Here is a 20968-nt window from a genome sequence, read left to right as displayed (position 1 = left end):
GTCAGTCCAAAGAAATGGGAAAAGGTGAAAAAGAGATGGACAAAGCCAAGAAAGACGACAAAAAAAAGCAAAAAACACAACTGAAACTCGAGGATGTGAACACGCACTACAACCGAAGTGGACTTGGGGTTGACAGCAAAGGCGGGGTCCACCTCAATCTCAGCTTCAGCCTCAATCTCCGCTTCTACTTCTACTTCAGCCCCCGCTACATCCTCGCCTTCACCTTCACCTTCAGCTTCTGCCTCAGTTTCAGCTTCAGTTTCAGTTGCAACCTCTACATCCCCAGCTACAGTTACTGCCAGTGACATACCCATACCCATGACATCGGCTTCTTCTCTCTCCCCTAGGATAGGGGGGGTGTCACAGATTTCATCCTTTCCATCCCTCCCTTCCTCTCCCGTTATTACAGCTCTCTCACTGCTTATGACACCTACTTCGGAGGTGTCATACACAGCTCTGCATTACGCCTCGACCTTTCTCTCGCCTCTGCCTCTCAAACAGCCTACACTCCCACACCCTATTGGGATCACCTCATCCATAACTCACCCATTCACCACCCACCCTCTCGCCTCATCCTCACACTTTTATGCCACAACCCATCTAGTTTCCGCTAGGACACGGACGAGCTGATCCATAAGAGGCTTGGGAGAACTTGTTGATGGAGATACACAGTATCTGTGAGCATGAGATGAATGACACGCTTGGCACAGGAGCAGGTCCGCTTCACCCAGGAGCAGAGGCGTGTCATATAGGAGCAGGCTCGTGCTATTCGAGAGCATTGATCTCATTTAGGGACTCAGACAGGATATCTCGCGACTCCGACATGAGGTCGCTGCCATACGCATAGTCCCAAGGAGTACTCCAGTTATTGAGGCACAGATTGCGAGCATGCAATCTGCAATTGAGGAGACTTTCAGATGGGTCGACGTGGCCAAATGGGAACCTGCAAGGGTAACAGTTTTGGCTACCCTGGGAACCTGCAAGGGTAACCGTTTTGGCTACCCTCATGGAGTAGCAATAGAGAGCCAGTCAGGCTCTCAACATCAGAGTACGTGGGATCCCGCGCATTGAGGCTAGACTGATGATAGATGCGACGGCTTTCGTGGCCACTACTTTGGGTATAGCTGTTGAGAGGGCATGGCGGGTAGGGAGAGACCCCAACTGAGAGCAGCCCCTGATCATACGGTTCCATGACGCTCAGGAACGACTTTCGGCTTTACGGCGTAGGTCAGCCCTACAAGACCAGCCAGCGATCTCCATAAATGAGGGCCTCACCCCACTATAGGTTGAGGAGAGGCGCTCCCTGTTGCAGCAGCGGGATCAAGCCCGCAGGAGGGGAAGTGGGCAGTAGTACGTCGGGCATCAATCCCCCCTCCCACATTGGGAGGCGGGTCTATGAGACTGAGATCTCCGAGACCCTATCTTGCACCATTTGGAACTATAATGGTACCTTATGGTCAGAACCAGGGAACTCGGAATCCTCTACAGGTCGCGACATAGTCTTTTACACAGAGACACATCAGAGTCCAGAGCGCCCACTATCAGTTGTCAGCGGGCACACATGGGAGTCTGCTTTTACAGAGATGAGGCTAGGGACACAGGGGGAGTAAGAGGATCAGGAGGAGTAGCAGTTCTTTACAGATCCACCCTTCTGGGGACCATTTTAGTAGAGCAGAGATACAAATTCTAGGTTTCTTTAATCCGGATCCGACACGTGGACAGTCGGGATCTGTTTGTTGCAGTATGCTACTTTCCTCCCGAGGGATAGAGATATTCGAGATGAAGGTGAGACATCTCCATTTACAGCCCTTTATCAGTCCATTGTTGACTTCTCGAGCCGCGGAGAAGTTCTCCTAGTTGGGGACTTCAACACGAGCACATGCGCTTGTAAGGTACCACTCCTCGACTTTAGGGATGATTCCATTCTACTGCCAGATATTGACCTTGTTGGTGCATGTATACTAGGGGTTTCGGCTGACAGACGAGGTCCGGTCACATCTTATGGACAGGCCCTATTAGACCTCGTGAGGATGCATGATCTCATTATTTATAATGGTCTTGACAGATGGTCCGCCTTAGGTGGTCCTCACATGCTTTCCACATGGGGGAGGTTCTAGCTTTGTTGATTACATAATGGGATCCCGTGTCTTCACATCTCGCATCACTGATTTTACTGTAGCATCTCTTCCTCCAGGGGCTGATCATACCTACCTATTCTTTAGCATTTTTACTTCCGGTCACATAACAACCTCCACCCCACTGAGTTCCTACTCCACCTATCATGATATACGCTTCGACCGCGATCGCTCACCTATTTACTCAGGCTGTCTAAACATACCTCTTGCTTATATTGACTTCATACCCCTATTAGAGGACCACGATGCCTTGATCACCCGCTCACTACACGAAGCTGCCCTTCACGCTTTCCCTAACACCACACGCTCCACCCGCCCACCATCACCTAGGACCGTACCCTATAATAGTTGGTATGATGATGAGTGTAAGGCTTTACATCGTCACCTTAGATTCGAAACCAAAAACAGTCTTTCGAGTGAACCTAGGAAGAAGCAGTAGGATAGGTCAAGAGTAGATGTAGAACAATCTCCCTCGAATGTGATTAGGTAGGGCAAGTCGAAGAAGTTATACGCCGGGCAGCCAACAAAGATCCCATGAGTAAAGCACCTACCAAATAACACCACAAGAAAACCTGTTGTTAAGAGTGGTAATTTACTGCTCCAGATGCACCGAAGACAAACCTTCCACCAAGAAAGAGATTTGTCAAGGTGCCAAAAAACGTTCTGATGCTCCTGAATCCACTGTTGTGGAAGCGACAAATGATGAGCTTCTTGGCATAAAGATCTGCAAAAGAGAAAGGAGAATAGCCTTGAAATCCCTGATCAAATGCCTAATCCAGCAAAGGAAGAGTAGTAAATAGATAGGAGACAACACACACCCTTTTTTTTGGGGAGGGGGGGTTGGAAATTTTTGTTGTTTTATATTACAGACTCACTATCCCAAAATGGGATGTGCGAAAATACATCAAGACAACACACCACACACATGCGCGCGCGCACGTACGCACGTTGGAGTTTGTCTTAAAGTGAGCTATGGAATCATTATGAATCTGGTAAACTTGAGTTTGTAGGTTGTTTCTAACATGGCGATTGAAGGTTTCTATTTAAAATCTAGTTACAGTTGAAGTAGTTGATTTCAGCATCCCACAACGTGGAATTTGAAGAGTATTCTTGAAGATGTACAAGATCTAATAGATAAGGTGTCAAAGGATCATCAGAGCAACCTGCAGCTACCATCAGGTGAGAAAATTGAAGTGTTTTTTGAAGAATGTTTCGGGTAAAGGATGATTTTGTGACAAGATACTTGAACACTCTTCTTAAGGACTTCGTAAGGTTTACAATAGATAGAAAGAAGAAGGATGGAAGCAACATGTAGAAGCATGTTGATTGATGAAGTTCCATTGATCTCTTTGAATTTTCGCTTTTTAAACAGAGGAGATGCTTCTTGCATCTATTAGACAACTTCGAGGCACGAAGAAGGCAACCATTGATGTTTCTCCTCTTCTTGGCTTGCCATTATTGCAACCGCATGAATTTGATGGACCACGATCCAAAGCTTATGCAGTGAATCGCTGGTTGAAATTGATTTCAGATAGTGCTTGCGAGTAAGTGATTCCTAGCTAGGATATAGAATGCTCTTTGGATTTCTTGGATGTGTTTTGCTTGTTCTAAATCAATGCATAAAGTATATGTGGGAAGAATGACAAAAGGAGGAAAATCTATAACCATATGACTAGGACAAATCGGAATGCTAATCAAGGGCCAAAATCTAACAAGACATGTACATGTACTCATAGGATAGGAAATTATGACTCAATAAACATCATATTAATAACCAATTACCATCATATAAAAGATGGAGTTGGGAGAGCGTACGGTCGGTGCCAATTATTAAAACTTGATTTTTAAAATTTACATAAATTGGATGCCTCGTACACGTAAATTTATTTGCATATCTTATTTACATAATCGAATGCCTCTAACGCCTCTAATAGTAAGAGACATACCCCGGATCCTTCTATGTTTGGAACATGTCCGTGATCTACTGTTGGCATCCAATGAATGATGGCACCTCAAATGTGGGGGGTGCTCACAAGCCACACACAAACTTTTTTTTTTTTTTTTTTTTGGAGGGGGGGGGATTGACATCCAGTTGTTATTATATTACAAAGAATAGTCCCAAGAAAAGGGACAGGAAGTTGGAAGGCTTTCTCTCTCTCTCTCTCTCTCTCACACACACACCCACCCACACACACATACACATACTTTTTTTTTTGGTGAAAATATTGTTGCTTTTATATTACAAGATGCATCCCAAAGCAGGATGTGCTCAAAATACATCAAGCAAAGATGTCAATATATGACAAATATACATCCTGATCTAAAGACCCTGCTCTCTCTCTCTCTCTCTCTCTCTTACACATACTTTTTTTTGGTAAAATCCAGTGTATTTATATTCTCATAAATTTACAAGATGGGAAGTCTCCCACACACTGACATCAGACTCCAAAAGAGAGCCCAATGGAAAAACTCAAAAACAGGTAGAGAACACTTCAAGGCTAGTAGCATCTAAGTCCCTTGCAGCAAAACTGTCATATAAGGATTGCTTGAGGGACATTCTGAAGAAAATATATGCCTGAGGAAATTGTTGATCCATCCTAGAATGCAGTCTCTGTGTCCAAATGGTCCATAGTACCCAAAAGCGAGTCCAGTGAAAAAAGAGGAGGAATGGAGACATCTGAAATGAGAGGCATCCAAACATCGAGAAAAGTTTCCCGAATCTGATAGAGGGAAACCGAAGCCGCAGCAAATGAGAAATATGAGTGATCAATATGCGAGAGTGTGGGCAAGACCATAATAGGTGCGGAATTGTCTCACAGTGATGAGAACAACGGGGGCAGGAAGGGGAAGCAATGCGGCGTGCTGCCAATTTCGCCCCAGTGGAAAAAGCTCCCACTATACATCTCCAAAAGAAAAGCCTCTGTTTCAATGGCAATTTAGCTTTCCAGATTTTCATGAGTCGTGATTGCCACCAATATAGAGGCCTATCCAAATTCCAAAGAGTGTTGGCATGCTTGTCAATCCATGGCAGTGGAAGAAGAAATCTGTAGACCTTCGAGGAGGTCAGATTGTGCATTGAGAGCGTATGGGTAGCAGGAGGTAAGGAAGTCAAATTCCAGTCCAGTAATCTGTCCTGTACAAACAGTGGAGGAACCGGAACAAATGGCTGCAACATAGTTGAAAGTATTCGCCCAATGGACCTATGATGCAGACCCAAGGAGAATGTCTTGCAAGCTTGTGGAAATGAAAGCATACAACCTTGTTGATCCACAACATCGCCAACAAATCTTATGCCCAATTTCATGAGATTGTATGCTTTAATAGGTTCCTGTAAAGCAAGAGGCAATTCAAACACCTTGCTCCAATGGATGCTTTCCAAGCGAAAAGAATTACCATGATGAGAAGAAGCACCTGTCCATTTTGCATATGAGAGAATTCTCTTCCAATCATGAATAAAAGCATTAGAAACAGGGCAACCAGGAATTTTCCCCTGAAATGTGGTCATGACTGCTTCCCAGTGATCTGTAATCCAATGCCCATATGCATGGGACGCCATGTTTGCACACATAGCTGCTAGCATAATAGCCCATGGCTGTTTTTGCTGAAAAAAATCAGCAATCATAGTGCTCTTTCTTGCCAACATATGAACCTGGAGATTGAGAATATTCAGCCCCCCATGAGTCTTGGGTGAACAAATAGACTGCATGGGTAGTAGTCGCAAAGCCTTTTTATGAGATTTGCTTTTCCAAAATATCTCCATGGCCTGGGACATATAGGAAGCCAAATGCTTGAAAGACCAGGGAAGAAGAGGCAAATAAAATTGCACATATGCCATAATGATGGACTGTACTATCCGAAGTCGAACATGTAGAGGCCAAGTGGACAAATGCCAGTATTCCAGCTTCTTGTTGATCTTTTGAAGCACCCATTTGAGCTGTTGTTGCGGGATAATATTCCAGCCAATGGGGTAGCCTAGATGCCTCACAATAGTGTGGGAAGAGATAATGTGGCCTGGCCAGAGAAGTGCATGCCAATCAGCTTCTTTCAAAGCTAGAAGTTTTGATTTCTGAAAATTGATTTGCAGTCCAGCAGCTATGCCAAAGTCATTCAGTGTATGCATCAAGTGAGAAAGGTCACTTTGAGAATTCCTTGGGCACAAAGTATGAATCATCAGCATATGCCTGTGCACACACACACACACACACACACACACAGACACACACACACATTTTTTTTAATAGTGAAAACTTTTGTTTGATTATATTACAAGAGTAGCGACCTCAGAAACGAGGCAGCCAAAAGTACATCAACTGAAAATTTCAGTATATGCTAGATATACATCATGATCTATGCAGTGCGTTTGCAAGAAATCAAAGAAAGATTGCTGCAGAGAACGCTTAAAAAAGCCAAACAGGAAAAATTTGGGATCACTAAAGACTTTACAGTTCATGTCTATCCATAAAGTCCATAGTGTCCAATAGTGAACCCAAACAAAGAAAAGATCAAACTCCCGTTTGGGTGGATGAAGGCCAAAGAGCCAGAAAAACTTCCCAAAAGGAAAAGTCGGGAATCTTGCTCGCAGGCGAAGACAAAGAAGATCAATGAACTCACGAGAACATGGATAAAACTAGAATAAATGAGGCACAGTCTCGTGAGAACTCAAGCATCTGTGGCAACAAGCCGGAGCAATATGTCTACAAGCCAACATCTGTCCAGATGGAAAAATGCCCAGAAGCACTCGCCAAAAGAAAACTTGTTGCCGAAGAGGAGTTTTGTAGGCCCAAAGCTGGTGTAATCTCTTTCTCCACCACTTGGCTGGGCGATGCATTCGCCAAATTGAATTGCCTTTCTTTGAAACCCAAGGCTGAGGCAAAAGGATTTTTTACAATGCAGGCACCGTAATCTGAGATAGCCTCAAAGGGCGAGAAGAGGATCCTAGTGAAGTCAAAGTCCAATCCTCTAACCTGTCCTGAAGTTCCAAAGGAGGAATCGGAACAAACGGCAAAAGTATACAAGCAACTTGTTGCCACAAAGCACGATAATGTAGCTGCCAGAGAAAAGGGAAGGACGTAGCCATCATCATGAATAACATTAGCAACATAAGTGACGCCCTTAAAAGAAACAAAATAGGAACGGCAAGGTTTCTGTAAAGCCAACGGAGACTGAAAAACTGTCGACCAGTGAATACTTTCAGCTCGCAAGGAATTACCCAGAAAAAGACTGTTGACCATGCCATTCTAGATGAGATAGGACGTGCTTCCAATCAAAAAGCAAATTGGAGACCAAAGGGCAGCCAGGCAAAGTGCCGTCAATGCGACCAAATAAAAAATCCCAGTAATTGATTAGTGACCAAAGGTAGAAATATTGATATGTGTGACTAGAGATTTAATCATAAGAGCCCAAGGCTGATCACCTTGAAGAAATTGCAGCAACAATTTTCCCTTGTGAGCAAGGATGTGCTCCTGGATATTTGTGATGTTCAAATCACCATGCATCTTAGGAGAACAAAGTTGATGCATTGAAAGTAGTCTGATACTTTTTTTGCCATGTTTGGAACGCCAGAAGATTTCCATAATGGCAGACATGAAAGAAGCAAGATCTGGTTTGGTGAATAGAATCAAAGGCAAATAAAATTGAATATATGCCACAAGGATGGAATGCACTAAGCCGAACATGCAAAAGCCAGGTTGCCAATTTCCAATATCTAAAGCTTGACCATCACCCAATCAGTTTGTTGACGACGAGTGAGACCCCATCCCAAACGGTAACCAAGGTGATGAACAATCTGAGTGGGTGGAATGATTTCCCCCAGCCATAGAAGACTATGCCAGTCTTTAGAATGCAATGGGAGCAGCTTGGACTTTTGAAAATGTACATGAAGACCAGCCGCCAAACCATAAACAAAGAGAGCCTGCATCAAAGCAAAAAGATCATTCTGCGTGTTCTTTGGGGTAAAGGAAGAATCATCAGCATAGGCTTGAGCAACCATGCTGTGATTTGCATCCAATTCCAAACCATGAAGGGAGCTTGTAGCCATGAGATGATCAATATATTGCAGCATAGGATGAGTAGCAATGGCATACAATAAAGCACTAAGGGGACATCCCTGACGGGCGAAACAACAAAGAGTCCATTCATCAGAGAGATCTCCAGAAAGAATGCAAGCTGCATTGCTGTCCTTGTAAAGCTAGTAAATAATCTGCTGCATTTTTGTTCCAAACCCAAAGAACGCATTGTTTGCGAGATGAAATCCCATTGAACTGTATCAAAGGCTTTTGCAATATCCACCTGTAAGAGGAGAACATCCTGTTGTGTATATTTGGCATATTCAATCTCAATATAAGCATTGGCAATATTATCTATGATATGCCTTCGGGGAACGAAGCCATATTGCGAAGGATGCAGCCCATCATGCAAATAACCTTTAATACGGTCAACAACCATTTTGGCTATAATCTTGTAAATCACTGGCATGAGCGTTATTGGTCTCCGATCAGTCAGCGAATCACATAGTTGTTTTTTAGGAAGGAGCGTTGGCAAGTCCTTTTTTCCATGACATAGGCATTTGTTGTTTTCCCAGGCTGAATATACCATTTGTAGCAACGTTTGCTTGAGGATATCCCAGAAGGCAAGAAAAAATTCCACAGTGAGACCATCCCATCCTGGAGATTTCCATCTACCATAGGATTTAACAGCATCTGACAATTCTCTTTCAGTGAAACGAATTTCCAAATTCCAAAGCCTGAGCATCAGAGAGGATGGGATGAACATGCTGCACAAGAAGCTGATGGGCAGACACAACCTGAGAAGAAAGAATGTCCACATGCCCAAAATGAGATAAAAAGTGCTGCACACAAAAAGCAGTAAGCTCTAAGCGGGATGAGGACCAAGAACCATGAGGCATCTGGATCCGACAAATATTGGCAGCCTGTCTTTTGTAATGCAAACTTTTAAATAATTGCTTGGAAGAGCAACCTTTATCGAAAAAAGCCCTTTGCTGAGATCGGGTCTCCCATTTAGCAAGCTTTCTTCGATCATTCGATTGGAGACAATTTAGCCTGACATAAAAGCATGCTTTCTTATGAAGACAAAGGCCGAAGATGACCAAGGTTAGTCAGACTCTGGCAAGTGTGTTTGGATGCTTTACGGTCTCCCATGTGGCATGCTTTACACACACACACACACACACACACACACACACACAGAGAATAGGCTGATGAGAAATACATCAACAAGAAAACCTCAATATAAGACAGATATACATCATGATCTATGCACTTTGTCCGTAAGCAATCATAGAAAGATTGCTGTAGAGAGCGCCTAAAGAAACTAAAAATTGAAAACGTGAGATCACCAAAGACTCGGTGATTTCTCGCCTTCCATGGAATCCAGAGTGCCCAATAACGAACCCACTGGGCAGGGTGCACCCCAACGTACAAGAAATTGATATGCCTAATATGAACATTTAGAAATCAGCTTACAGACCGCATGCATTAGTGTAATCGGCCTCCAGTCTAACAAATGCTCACACATGGCTTTTTAGTAATCAAATGCAACAATCCCTTTTTCCACAACAGAGGCAAATTGCCAGAGAGCCAAACTTCATTGACCATGTGCAGCAGAACAGGGCTCAACTGATCCCAACTCAGCAAAGAACTCAACAGTGAGGCCATCGGATTTGGAGCGTCCCAACGGAGACACTGCCACTTTCAATCCTTTATCAATAAATGTCATTCCAATGCATGTGCCTCATCCAAGGATATAATTGGGTGAACATTTCGAAGAAACACATCCGAGGCATCAACCTCTACAGGTAAGGCGGAGGGTTGCAAACAAACCAGCGCAATAGTGTTGCACTACATCATCAAGGTACCACTTATTCTCTGTCTACTAACCATTCGAGCGTAGCACCCGATTCAATGAATGCATCCGATGAGAGGTATGCAAGATTTTGAAAAAAGCCTTGGAAGAGCAGCCCTTATCTTGCATGGCTTCGTAACTAGACCAAACTGCCATTTTCTTAACTGCGGTTGATCATTCTCAGCCAAACAATGGGCAACCTGAAGGCCGGATTGTTCGTGGAGGGACAATGGATGTTGCTGCACAACAGCAGTCAAGTGCTGAATTCCAGTCTTTGCATTTGCTACTTTTCAGCGTAGGTCACCCATGTAACATTTACCATATTCTCTAATTAAATCCTGTATGCCCAAAGACAAATGGTCTCGTTTCCCATTTCTCTCTACAAAGGCATGCAATACAAGTGTATCAATACGACCTATGACAATATAGGACTCATGAAGAGAATTCAGAGTGGTGGTGATCATCTCTGAATCTGGAATGACTTCATCAATATTCAGCAATTGTTCCCTCAAATCCTAAAGCTTAGTGAGGTGAGAATTCATGGAATCTCCCTCATCCATATGCATATGGGAGAGCTTTCGCTTCAGAAAGGAAACTCTGGCATCATTTCTTGCTGCAAACATACTCTCTAGTATCTCCCAAGCTGCCATTGATGTCTTGCATGACCGAATGTGAGGTATAATGAACCTCTTGACAGAAAGAGAAATCATTGAAAGAGCTTGTGCATCTCTAGAGTCCCATCTTTTCTGCTCTGCTGTGGGAGCTCCTGGAGCGGCTGCTCCAACTACTTGTGCTACATTTGCACCTCTACCCCTGCCTCCAGCTGTAGGAGTGACTGGTGTAGCCACTGTATCTGGTCTTGCTTCATCTCCAAAGACATAATCCCAAAGACGTCTGCCAACCAAGATATTGTGAACCATGAAACTCCACAAGGAGTAGTTGGTGCCATCCACCTTTTCCTCCTGTGTGAGAACTCCGAACACCTCATTGGGGTTGTTCTGAGCCATTTTCTCCAGATAATCTCAAGAAACAGAGCAAACTGACCAAGTAAAATCCCTTTCTAGGATGTCAAATGCACAAGTAAAATCTGCAAAGAAAATCTGCCTACAGTGACAAATACTGTCACAGCCTATCAAAGGCTCAAAATGCACCAAAATTCAAATGTTGCATAAATTGCACTTTGCCTGCAAAAGCCCCAAATTTCTCCAAAACTTGCAGATCAACTGCAATGTCTGCGAAAGCTCCAAATGTGCTCCCAAAAGCTAAGCCAAACAATGGCTGAATGCATAGCTGAACCTGTAATTGAACTCTGCCAAAAAATGACGAACACCTTCAGCTTGCAATGAGCTGCCTGTACGAAATTGTACAATCCGTACAGTGTACAGACGTTTGTATGACGAAATGTACGGAATGTAGCAGGTATGGAATGCAGGATTGTGTAGACTGTCAGTCCATACGGTTGTACGGACGGTTGTACAACGAAATCGTACGGCTGTACGACGAAACCAGTACGGGATGTACGATAGTGTATGGACGTGAGCAGTCAGCTGGTATGAGATCTGTACAGTCGTACGGACTGTACGGAATGGAGGCTGCAGGTCGCGATGAAGCTGTACGGACGTGAGGCAGAAAGCTTGGCGATGGAGCTGAAATGCGGGAGCTTGAAGAGGAGAGCAAAGAGCAAGGAGCAGGGAGCAGGTCCGGGAAGGAAGTGCTCTAATACCAAATGCTAGAAAACGGAAGCAAGAGCAAGAGTGTGCAAAGAGAGAGTGAGCTGAACATAGGTGACTCCGCAAAGTGTACTGAACTGAAGTAAAAAGTACAATGAAAGAGATGAGGTTTTGTCTAAGTGACAAAACCCTATCTAATCACTAACCGTAGTTAGAGATTAGCCGGTGGTTAGGGGGGAAAACCTCTAAGAGGGAAAATTTCCCCTAACCCACTTATTACATTACATTGGCCACTGCCTAGAATATAATTAATAATTCTAACACTTTTGTTAATTTCTGGTACTTTATCTGTAAGTAACTGTTGGTGGATCCCAATCTTCCGTCTCTTGGTACTAGCGGCCGAATGATAAAAGTTGCTAAGACTAGTCAGGGCTGCAGCCATACATGAAGGAGATGGCACTCCACCCTGCATATGTGACATCCATATCTACAAAGTTGCCTCTGTGAAAATCCTTCTTTGCACAAAAGCCATCTAGAATCCTAATGCTAGCAGAGCGTCCCCTCAAGTGAGGCTCATAATTCATGAGTACAACTAGAAAGTGGTCTGATGTAGAAACACCTGTGGCAATGCATACTAACCCACCTATATTCAGAGCCCAATCATCAACATAAAATCTATCAATCATTGTGTGAATAGGCATCTGCTCTCTCCTGTTGGACCACAAAAACAGGAGAGACTGAGTTTGAATGCGAAAGTCATTATCAATCCAAGCATCTTTGCCACTGAAACGAAACAAGAAGGCATCCTAAGTTGCTCTCTCCAGAGAGTGAATGCCACCCTCTCTACCCCCTTTTTTATCAAAAGGCAACTCAACCATGATGAAGTCACCTCCAATGACTCATGAATCTGCAATAGGGGCCTAGGAAAGCAGCTCCTTCCACATAAGGACACGATTTGCTCTATTGTTAGGGGCGTAAAGGTTCAGAAAGCCAACCTTACGTCCCCCAATTCAAAAGAATAATCCACTGAGCTCTAGAGGGAATGATCACTCCGTGCTCGGAAGAAAACAATGTGAAAATGAAATGCAAGTACCTCCTTTAGTGCCCAAGGTAGGTGACCAAAAAGTATGACCCGAAAGAAGTTTTCCTGAGTTGGTACTATCTCTGGCACCCAGTTTGTGCTCGTGAATAAAAAGAATATCAATAGCGCTCCAGTAACACCTAGATGTAGCTGATTTTGAATAACGGCCTACGACGATGATGTGGCACACCGCCTAGGTCCTATATGTTCCAGCTAATGATCCTCATCGGTGCAAGGAAGTCGGATGAAATACCTTACCCGATCTGGTGGCTGAAACAAACCTCTCTTGAGAAGTATCCCTCCTGCTGAGGAGAGGAAAATCCACTGGAGAAAGAATCCCTACACCTGCAGAGGGGGATGTCTTGTCAATAGGAATTCCCAAGACAACATTCCCAAAGGTGGAGGGAACAAACTCTTCCTTGATGTTCGCCAAATCTGCTAGTACAGAGAACGAGTTCTAGTGAATCAAGCTTGGCTGAGGAGTACGAAGAATGCGTGCGCTCAAGGATGGTGAGGGTGATAGAGAGGCAACCCTCTTGCCTCTGTCAATGGAGGTGGAATGAGGAGCAACAGAGGCAGGGGTCTGCACTCAAGAGGAGTCAGGAGTGTGAAGGTTAGAGTGAGCATCATTGTTGGTCCTGTCCCTTAGCAGGTACAGATTATCTTTGGCAGGGAGTGATGCATCGGAAGGCCCCTCCTGATTCGCAGGTGGTGGGACAGTGGCAGAGTCATCTATAGCATTACCCTCTCGAGTCTGAGGAGGGTCAAGAACAGGGGGGTGCGAACGGGGAAGCGGTGTTGACACTGGAGGTGGCTTGGTAGCGCACATCGAAGGAGTAGGGCGAGTGCCGAAGGAGCGATACGAGGAGAGGCCACACTAGAAGACCGCTTGGGTCTTTTCCTCTTCCTTGCAATCTGTGGCAGAGTGCCCAAGGGCTCTGCACATCTTGCACTAGTCCTGCTTTTCTGTGATCTCGACTCTCTGGTGAAAGAAGGAACCATCCAGACGCTGGCATGATATGGTCATGTGTGATGTTAGGGTCACTAACTAAGACCCTAACTCTAGACATCCCATCAGACGTGACTGCCTCTACTACTGACGAGGGCATGTCGTTGGAGGGGATCTCTTTGACCAGACCAAAGGCAGTACCAATGGAAGGAAGGAGTCGATGATAGATTTGACAGAGGCTAGGAAATCTGATGAAGAGGGAAAAGATGTGGTTGTCCTCCTCAACAAGGTGAAAGACCAAACGGAAACGTGAGATGAAGATCCTCCTGGAGCCTAGCATAAGAGGGTTAGCCTTAAGCACTGTGGCCGCAGAGTGGAGTATCAAAAATTACCTCGAAGAGACCACGTCCCAATAAGCCAATGTCGGTGAGATGGGCTGCGAGATCTTCGCTCTACATCGTTTTTGAGCTACTACGGCTCGTCTTCAGAAAAAATTACTTGTCTTGCGGCCAGTGGAAGCGGTTTAGGATTGACTGAATGGGAAGCCATTCGTCAATCAGGGTGAAAAGGTCGATTCGATTGCAATGAAGACTGTCCGCCAACCTTTGTTGCTATGTGAGGGGAGAGGAGGGGCTCAAGAGAAAGAGGAGGCGGCTAGAGGGTGAGGGAAGGGGGCGGGGGAAAGGGCTGGGGTAAAGGATTGAGAGGAAGAGGGATAGAGGGTTGAGAAAGAAAAGGAAGAAATATATATTACATCTGCTGGAGGCCTCGTGGGCCTATGGGACAAAGTGCAAAAATACACCAAAGGGAAAAACTTATACAAGCCTTAAAGGGCGCCCTAAGGCCCTTGCTGAGTACTATGCTGAAATAAAGAGCTAAATAGCTCGAGTACAAAACATGTCATATCATATCATATCATGTCATGGTACTATCTGAAGTAGGATGAGAACTGGAGCTGGTGCTGGAACTCGGAATCCGCAATCCGGCACTGTGGTGGCTCGTCTATGAGCAGCGAAAATGTCTCGGATCTGCGTCTATCTGGCTGTCTCATGTTGTGGTGGTGGAGGGGGGCATGGTCTCCTCGATCTCTGAACTAGCTGAGCTATGTTCAAAGTGGCCCATCTCTGGCGGTCTCCTCTGAGGAAAGCTGTGATAGGTCGGACCTCAATTGAGTGTGCTCTGGTCGCTTTGTGCCATGGGTGGCCTCTGCAATCCTCTCTCAACAATCTGTACTGCATGCATATCAGCTATCTCCTCCTCCTCCACCCTAGTCGGCTTGATCGGTAGGGCGTGGTCGAGGAGGTGAGCGCGATGGCTCAAAATGGCGCTCCCTTGGTAGCCAAGGATAGACATTGGAGATGTCCACTGGGGGCCGCCCGAGTTCTGTTAGCAATCCAGGGACCAGGCTTTAGCAACTGGGTCCTCAGATGAGAAGTTGATACCGAGGGTTTCAAATTGGTGCGGTACCTCTACAATTGGCTGACACATTCCTGCCACTTTATTCCTGGTTCCTTGCATAGGTCGCAGATGTTATCATGTATAGACCGCGCTTCCGTTACATGGCTACTGCTTTGTTGCCCAAGCTCGCGTAATAGCTTGCTGTAGTAGACGGGTAACTCGGCCATGGTAGGCTTAGGTAGCTGCCGAACTCATGCGAGAATCAACTTGCGCTCGGCTTTGAAGATATTGTATAGCCACAAAATGGTTGAAGTCTCGGATGGCCTTCTTGTAGACTGAGATAATTGGTTGGATGGCTCCAAAATGTCCTGGTGCTCTTGAGCCTTGTTCGTTAGATACTTCTGGCACTCGAGCTCACACTAGAAGTTGCTATGATCAATCTTTAATTTTGTATGTGTGTACTGCCTACTGAGCGTGAGCGTGGACCAGGTCGTTATGAACCGTTTTCTGGCTTTCTAAGGGAACAGTGACAAGGACACCTTCAAGCAAGGTGATGAGGGGGGGAACAGTCACCAGTGGGAAGGGCACCCCCAAGGAGTAGGAACAATTGGAAGGGAACAGCCAATAGGGTACCCCTGACAGAAAGGGAAACGACGGCGAGGATACAATGGATCAAGAACCATCGAAAGCGACCGAGCCTGTGTATAGAGCCGAGCAACATGGAGTTGGCTCAGCACTCGGTCCTCTTACCTTGCCTCCACTTCTTGCTTCCCTCCAGAGCCTTGGACCCGTAGAGCCCTTTCCTCTCAACCAGCTACTGACTAAAGATGAGCATTAGGATCGTAATGTTACAGAAAGTCAGTGGCAGGTGTTGAGAGAGAATATGGTCTATGCGGCACAATCCTTGAACTATTTGGCCAACCATTGGATCTCCCCACAGGTGCTGGATTATAAGTTATTTTTACAGGCAAGATTGGGAGGAGGTGATCAGATTTTTCGAGGAATAGACAGCAAATCTACGTAGGGAAGAAGTTAACCTGGTTGTAGAATGTAGATTCCTAAAAGAATAGCTTTTCGTCTCCCTATTGTCCACTTGTCTGGCTATCTGGCTGCTCCTCGCCAGTTCCTTGCTCCTATTGTTCCTCGCCCTTATCCTGGTGTTGGTCTTCTTCTTTGTCCAGCTCGGTTTTTCCCCGTTCCTGTTCCTTTCCCTTGTCCTGTGCATGCTATTCTTTGGCTTGCCCTTTACCCTGCTCGGCTTGCCCTTGCTCATCCTGTCAACCCGCTCCCCAAGTTCCTACTTGTTGGTAGTACACCTAGCCAAGGCACTCTCCCGGACATGAGTTCTTGACGGAGCATACATAAGTGGGGGATCGAGCTTACAATGGGTTTGCCCCTTGTTGATGGCTCAGAGATGGTTCTTGAAAGCCTTTTCAAAGATTATGAACCAGTCCACATGGAGTTGGTCCTCCACTGCCATAACGATGCGGGCTACATATTGGCGGGGTATATATCCAACGCTCTTCTTGAGCCCGAAGAACTCGGACAAAAATCGACAGGTCGTCTTCAGGGCTTCATCTTTCGATTTGTTGATGAGGTAGCCCTGTGAAGACCAGTAATTGCCCGCCTCAAAGAACGCATCACAATGTTTAGCATCGCTGTCTTCTTGGGGTCGGACCGTTGCTTCATTTAGAGTGCCCTCTCTAGAAGCTCTGAAGTAATCCTGACATATGTGTCATTGCTGATTGTTCTCGTCAATTGGCCGCAAGAATACTAGTGAGAACATCATCGGAGAAGTTTCAATGGGGTGCAGAGGAGAAACGCGAGAGCTGCGCTTCCGCTTCGGACGGGTCTGACGATCTACCATCACGACAAAGATGACAAAGCTAGACACAAAGAGAGGTGAAGGAAGCTGTAGGTGAGTGATAGATTGGCTTGATGAGGACAAGAAGCTCAAAGGGAGGGAAGGAGGTGAAAGAGCGAGAGCACAGAGTATTTGGGAGGTAGCAGTTGATAACGATTGCATATACTTAATTTGGAGCTTCTGATCAACTGCAATCGTTTAGAATATGCGACTGCAGTGCCTATCAAATCAGTAGTTGTATGGATCTCCCTTACTTTAGCATGATGTCTCAGCATAAATGAGCCCTTAACGTTAATCATGCCACATGGCGGCACATGATCCACAATTAAACAACTAGTTGGCATACTGGCTCACCAAGGCATGGCCAACTGAGTGATTTATCTCCGAGTACCCTATGTGTGAAGAACTCACTGTTCGGTATGGCTTAACTTTGCTTCCATTGATGTCATGCCAAATGTTTAGCTTTTTAGTATAGGCACTGGAAGAAAAAAAATGGCCGGGACTTCCCGTAGACTCTAATGATGAAGACATTACGGGGGTAAGTTTGTCTATTGATGTTGATGAGGGAGATGTCAAGAATGCTATTGGTCATGTGCTTTGGTAGGAGCTCAGTGATTGGGCCATCTTTGTAAGCATGGTGATTGGCTTGTCCATGCATGGAAAACCACATGTAGACTCTATAGTGCATGCTGAACGTGGTCGTGACTCTTGGTGGATCTTGTGGGTTCTCTGGCAACTAGGTAATCGTGTTATGGTCCTCAACCGACCTGCACAGGTCCGGCTTTGTGTGTGTGTGTGTGTGTTTAGCTTGATGCCATAGTTTAGTGAGCTCCAACAAGGTCGGTCGACCTGAGGAGACAGTGCATGGCAAATCTCAGTATTGCGATCTTCTTTGTTGTGATAATTGGAGTGGATTAGTCGTTTTGAGTGTATGAGACCGTGGAGCTCTTGTCTTGTGATTTCCTGCAGTTTATTTGAGTGCTAGAGTTCTTGGAATTGGAAAGGTCTCTGTGACCATCAGTCGATGTCTATTGTAAGCAGCGTGTCTCTCTGTGTCGAGTGATTTTATCATAATAAAGTGCTTTTGTCGTGAGTTGAACCATTCAATACTTGATTTTATGTGAGTGACAGAACCAAAATTGTGAGTGAGATCATAGAGTTGATTCATTATTTTCTAACACAAAAGAGCCCACTGGCTGAGTGGAAGAGAAGTGAACGAGTGGGTTTGGGAAGGGGGCATGGGGTGAAACCAAGACGAAGTGGGGTTGGAGAGAAACAGGCAGGGGCCAAAGCACATCCCTTAAGCCTTCTTTGCCTGCCAAAAGGCAGTCAAACTACTGTTAGGCTCTTCCAAAGCAAGCTGAGGTTGGTTTGGGATTTTGAAAAGGGGGGGGGGGACTGGCAGGGGGTGCGTTGAGCTGGCAGCACTGGAGGAGGACCTGCAACCCAGGTTTTAGCACTTGGAAGCATTATTTGTGTGCCTTGAGACAGCAGCTGCTGTATAAGGCACAGTTTCATGGATACTGAACCAAATGATGTGAGAGGAAGAAACACTTTTTATAGCCCTCAAAACATCTAGAGTCTTCTAGGCGAAATTTTTCGCCGCAAATGAGCAAAACGTGTCACCAGCATATTTTTAGGTTTGTTATACCTGTAAATATTTAATATGTGCCAGTATGCATATGTTGTATATTATACATGTTTCTGGATGAAATGACTGCAAACGCTCGAAACATTCCTTCTGAAACACAATTGGAAATGTTTTGGGTAAAACACTTCAGGTTACCCTGGAATGAAACAAGTCAACTGGATTAATGGGACTCCATTTTGCGGTTCTGGGATTGATCATGAGTGGCAACTGTCTATCGTTTCTATTAAGTTACCTTTAAGCTTCAGAATCCTAGCAAGGCTATTTTGAAGATATAAGAATTGCTAACATTGTTCAGCACATCTTGCAGGAATGGGAAGTATAAGAGGGAGGCACTTTTTCTCCGCAGGTTTTTCGGGGAGACGTTGATTGGCATGTACAGAGAGAAATTGTTTATGTCAGACATGTATCCAAAAGATATCGATCAAACAGAGGTAATAAGATGTGAACCTTTGTCTGCAAAGGTTTCATACATATTCTGGTGTCTAGTGATTATCATTTCAACACTTGGCAATCATCCTATACTGGATTCATTGATCTGGGATTCCACCACCATTTGGGTCTGGATACATAAATGATGTTGGTTACTAGAGTATGTCCAGCCAAGGCTTCTTTGCCTAGTCTAACATTAGATATCCTTCAGATTAGAGGCTATTCCTTAAACCCCTATGCGGATACTTGCTATGTATTTCCATTTCTGCAAAAACAGAAGAGTTCTTAAGTTAAAAAAAGAAACACATCTAGTGAAATGAGGTTGTGTTGCCTTTTACAACATAGCAGCTTTATTGAAATGATATACAGAGATTGTTGGCGGTTGCTGCATTGGACATGTTCTGGAGGGAGCATCTGATCAACATGAACCGGCTTCGTGGAGCTGTAAGTATCTCATTGTGTTGCTTTTGTTCATTAGGATAGGTCTTAGTATCAAAATCCTGATCGGGTTTCTACTTAAACGAGTGTTCAGGTGAATGTGAGGAGTTTTGGCAACATGAATCCACTGGAGGAATACAAGATTGAAAGCCTTCGTTTTTTCATTGCAATGCTTAGTTCATTTCGGCGTCTTACAGTGGAGTCACTGCTGAGACCATGGCTTGTTGAGATGTTTAATGGAAACGTGCTCAACAAGGAACATGCATGAGTATTATTGGTACCATTACTTCACAGCCAATCTAATAGGAGAGCAGGCTGCTTCTTTGAGAGATGAATGCCAACTAACTAAGAATGCAGGTGTTGGGTCAGAAGCTCATTTACTCGGGGTATGTCTGTACCTTGTAAACGCACTATCAAAAGTACCCACCATGACATAGCTTCTTAATGGGATGGTAGGCTGAGTAAATATGAAAAGGGGTTTCTGTCTAAGAGTGTTGTCTGTACGTTTTACAGAAGGTTAACTGGCTTCCCACTGTACCGTGTAAAATCATGTCTATTATCATGCCCAGCTGGTTCAAAGCAAATCTTGTGGTTGCATGTGACACACAGTAGGGCATATTCAGGACCATTTTTTTCAACTTATTTTTTAAAGAAGGTTTGGAAGAGATAAAGTTCTCCATCCTTTCCCAACATAATATTGTATCTTATCAGCATTGCCAAAGCATGGCATGGGGAATCATGATCCAAACGTTGAAGGTGGTTAAATATGAGAGGGCCAACACATTCTTATTTTTACTCTATTGGGACTCAAGAGTTAGGTCTACGATTTGAAAATGGATTTATCACTGTAAACTTCTAGAACATTCCGCATGTTTATTTTTATATATTGGGTCCAAGTGGTTAGATTCATCATGGCAATTATGAAATGTTGTTTATGACAATGAAAAATGTAGGAAAAGGTTTGATTTGGTGAGCTGCAAAGGGAGAGATGTTATCGGTTGTGTCATTGTTAAAAGTCTTTGTATAAAGACTAGAGTGAAAGATGGTATGATGAATTTAAAAGGATGAGGATAGCCAAAATCCTTTTGGAAAAGATCCAATCATACTTGCAAAATCAAGATCTAGAGAGAGTAAGACTAACTTTAGAGAGAGAAAGGCTGAAATCCTATACATTTTGAGGTCCTTCCACTTTGTGGAGGGACTCAAAAGGTCGCCCCACTTTGTGGAGGGCTCATGAGATTCCCCACTTTGTTGTGTAGAGACTTAAAAGGTCCCCTCACTTTGTGGAGAGACTCGTGAGGTTCCCCTACTTTGTGTAGAGACCTAGGACGTCCCCCCAAAAAGTGGAAGGACTCTTGTCCTAGAGGTCTCATACAAAGGAGGTCCTACCTTGGAGGTATCTATAAATTGTGTAGAGACGAAAATATATAAATCTCTCTCAATGGAATGAAGCCCCTACTCTTTGGGGTTCAGTGTTCAAGTTTGTGTTCATG

General features: G+C 44.6%; 1 protein-coding gene across 2 annotated transcripts in view; it reads left to right on the top strand.

The window, feature by feature from the left end:
* SECA2 (Preprotein translocase SecA family protein) overlaps window positions 1-20273 on the top strand; it is a 125998-nt gene extending 105725 nt beyond the window's left edge. For both annotated transcript variants that reach the window (XM_087397301.1, XM_087397300.1), the window contains exons 29-33: window positions 3215-3314; window positions 3508-3679; window positions 18916-19039; window positions 19407-19481; window positions 19570-20273. In XM_087397301.1, the coding sequence (XP_087253427.1) occupies window positions 3215-3314; window positions 3508-3679; window positions 18916-19039; window positions 19407-19481; window positions 19570-19743 (645 nt within the window). In that variant the 3' untranslated portion in view covers window positions 19744-20273. The remainder of the gene's footprint in view (window positions 1-3214; window positions 3315-3507; window positions 3680-18915; window positions 19040-19406; window positions 19482-19569) is intronic.
* Window positions 20274-20968: the final 695 nt, after the last annotated feature.

Source organism: Dipteris shenzhenensis, chromosome 26, assembly GCF_047967505.1.
Source record: "Dipteris shenzhenensis isolate YYH24624 ecotype China chromosome 26, Dip_SZ_1.0, whole genome shotgun sequence".
NCBI classification, from domain to species: domain Eukaryota; kingdom Viridiplantae; phylum Streptophyta; class Polypodiopsida; order Gleicheniales; family Dipteridaceae; genus Dipteris; species Dipteris shenzhenensis.
Note: the sequence above shows the minus strand (reverse complement) of the source record. Positions and strands in the feature narration are given on the sequence as shown.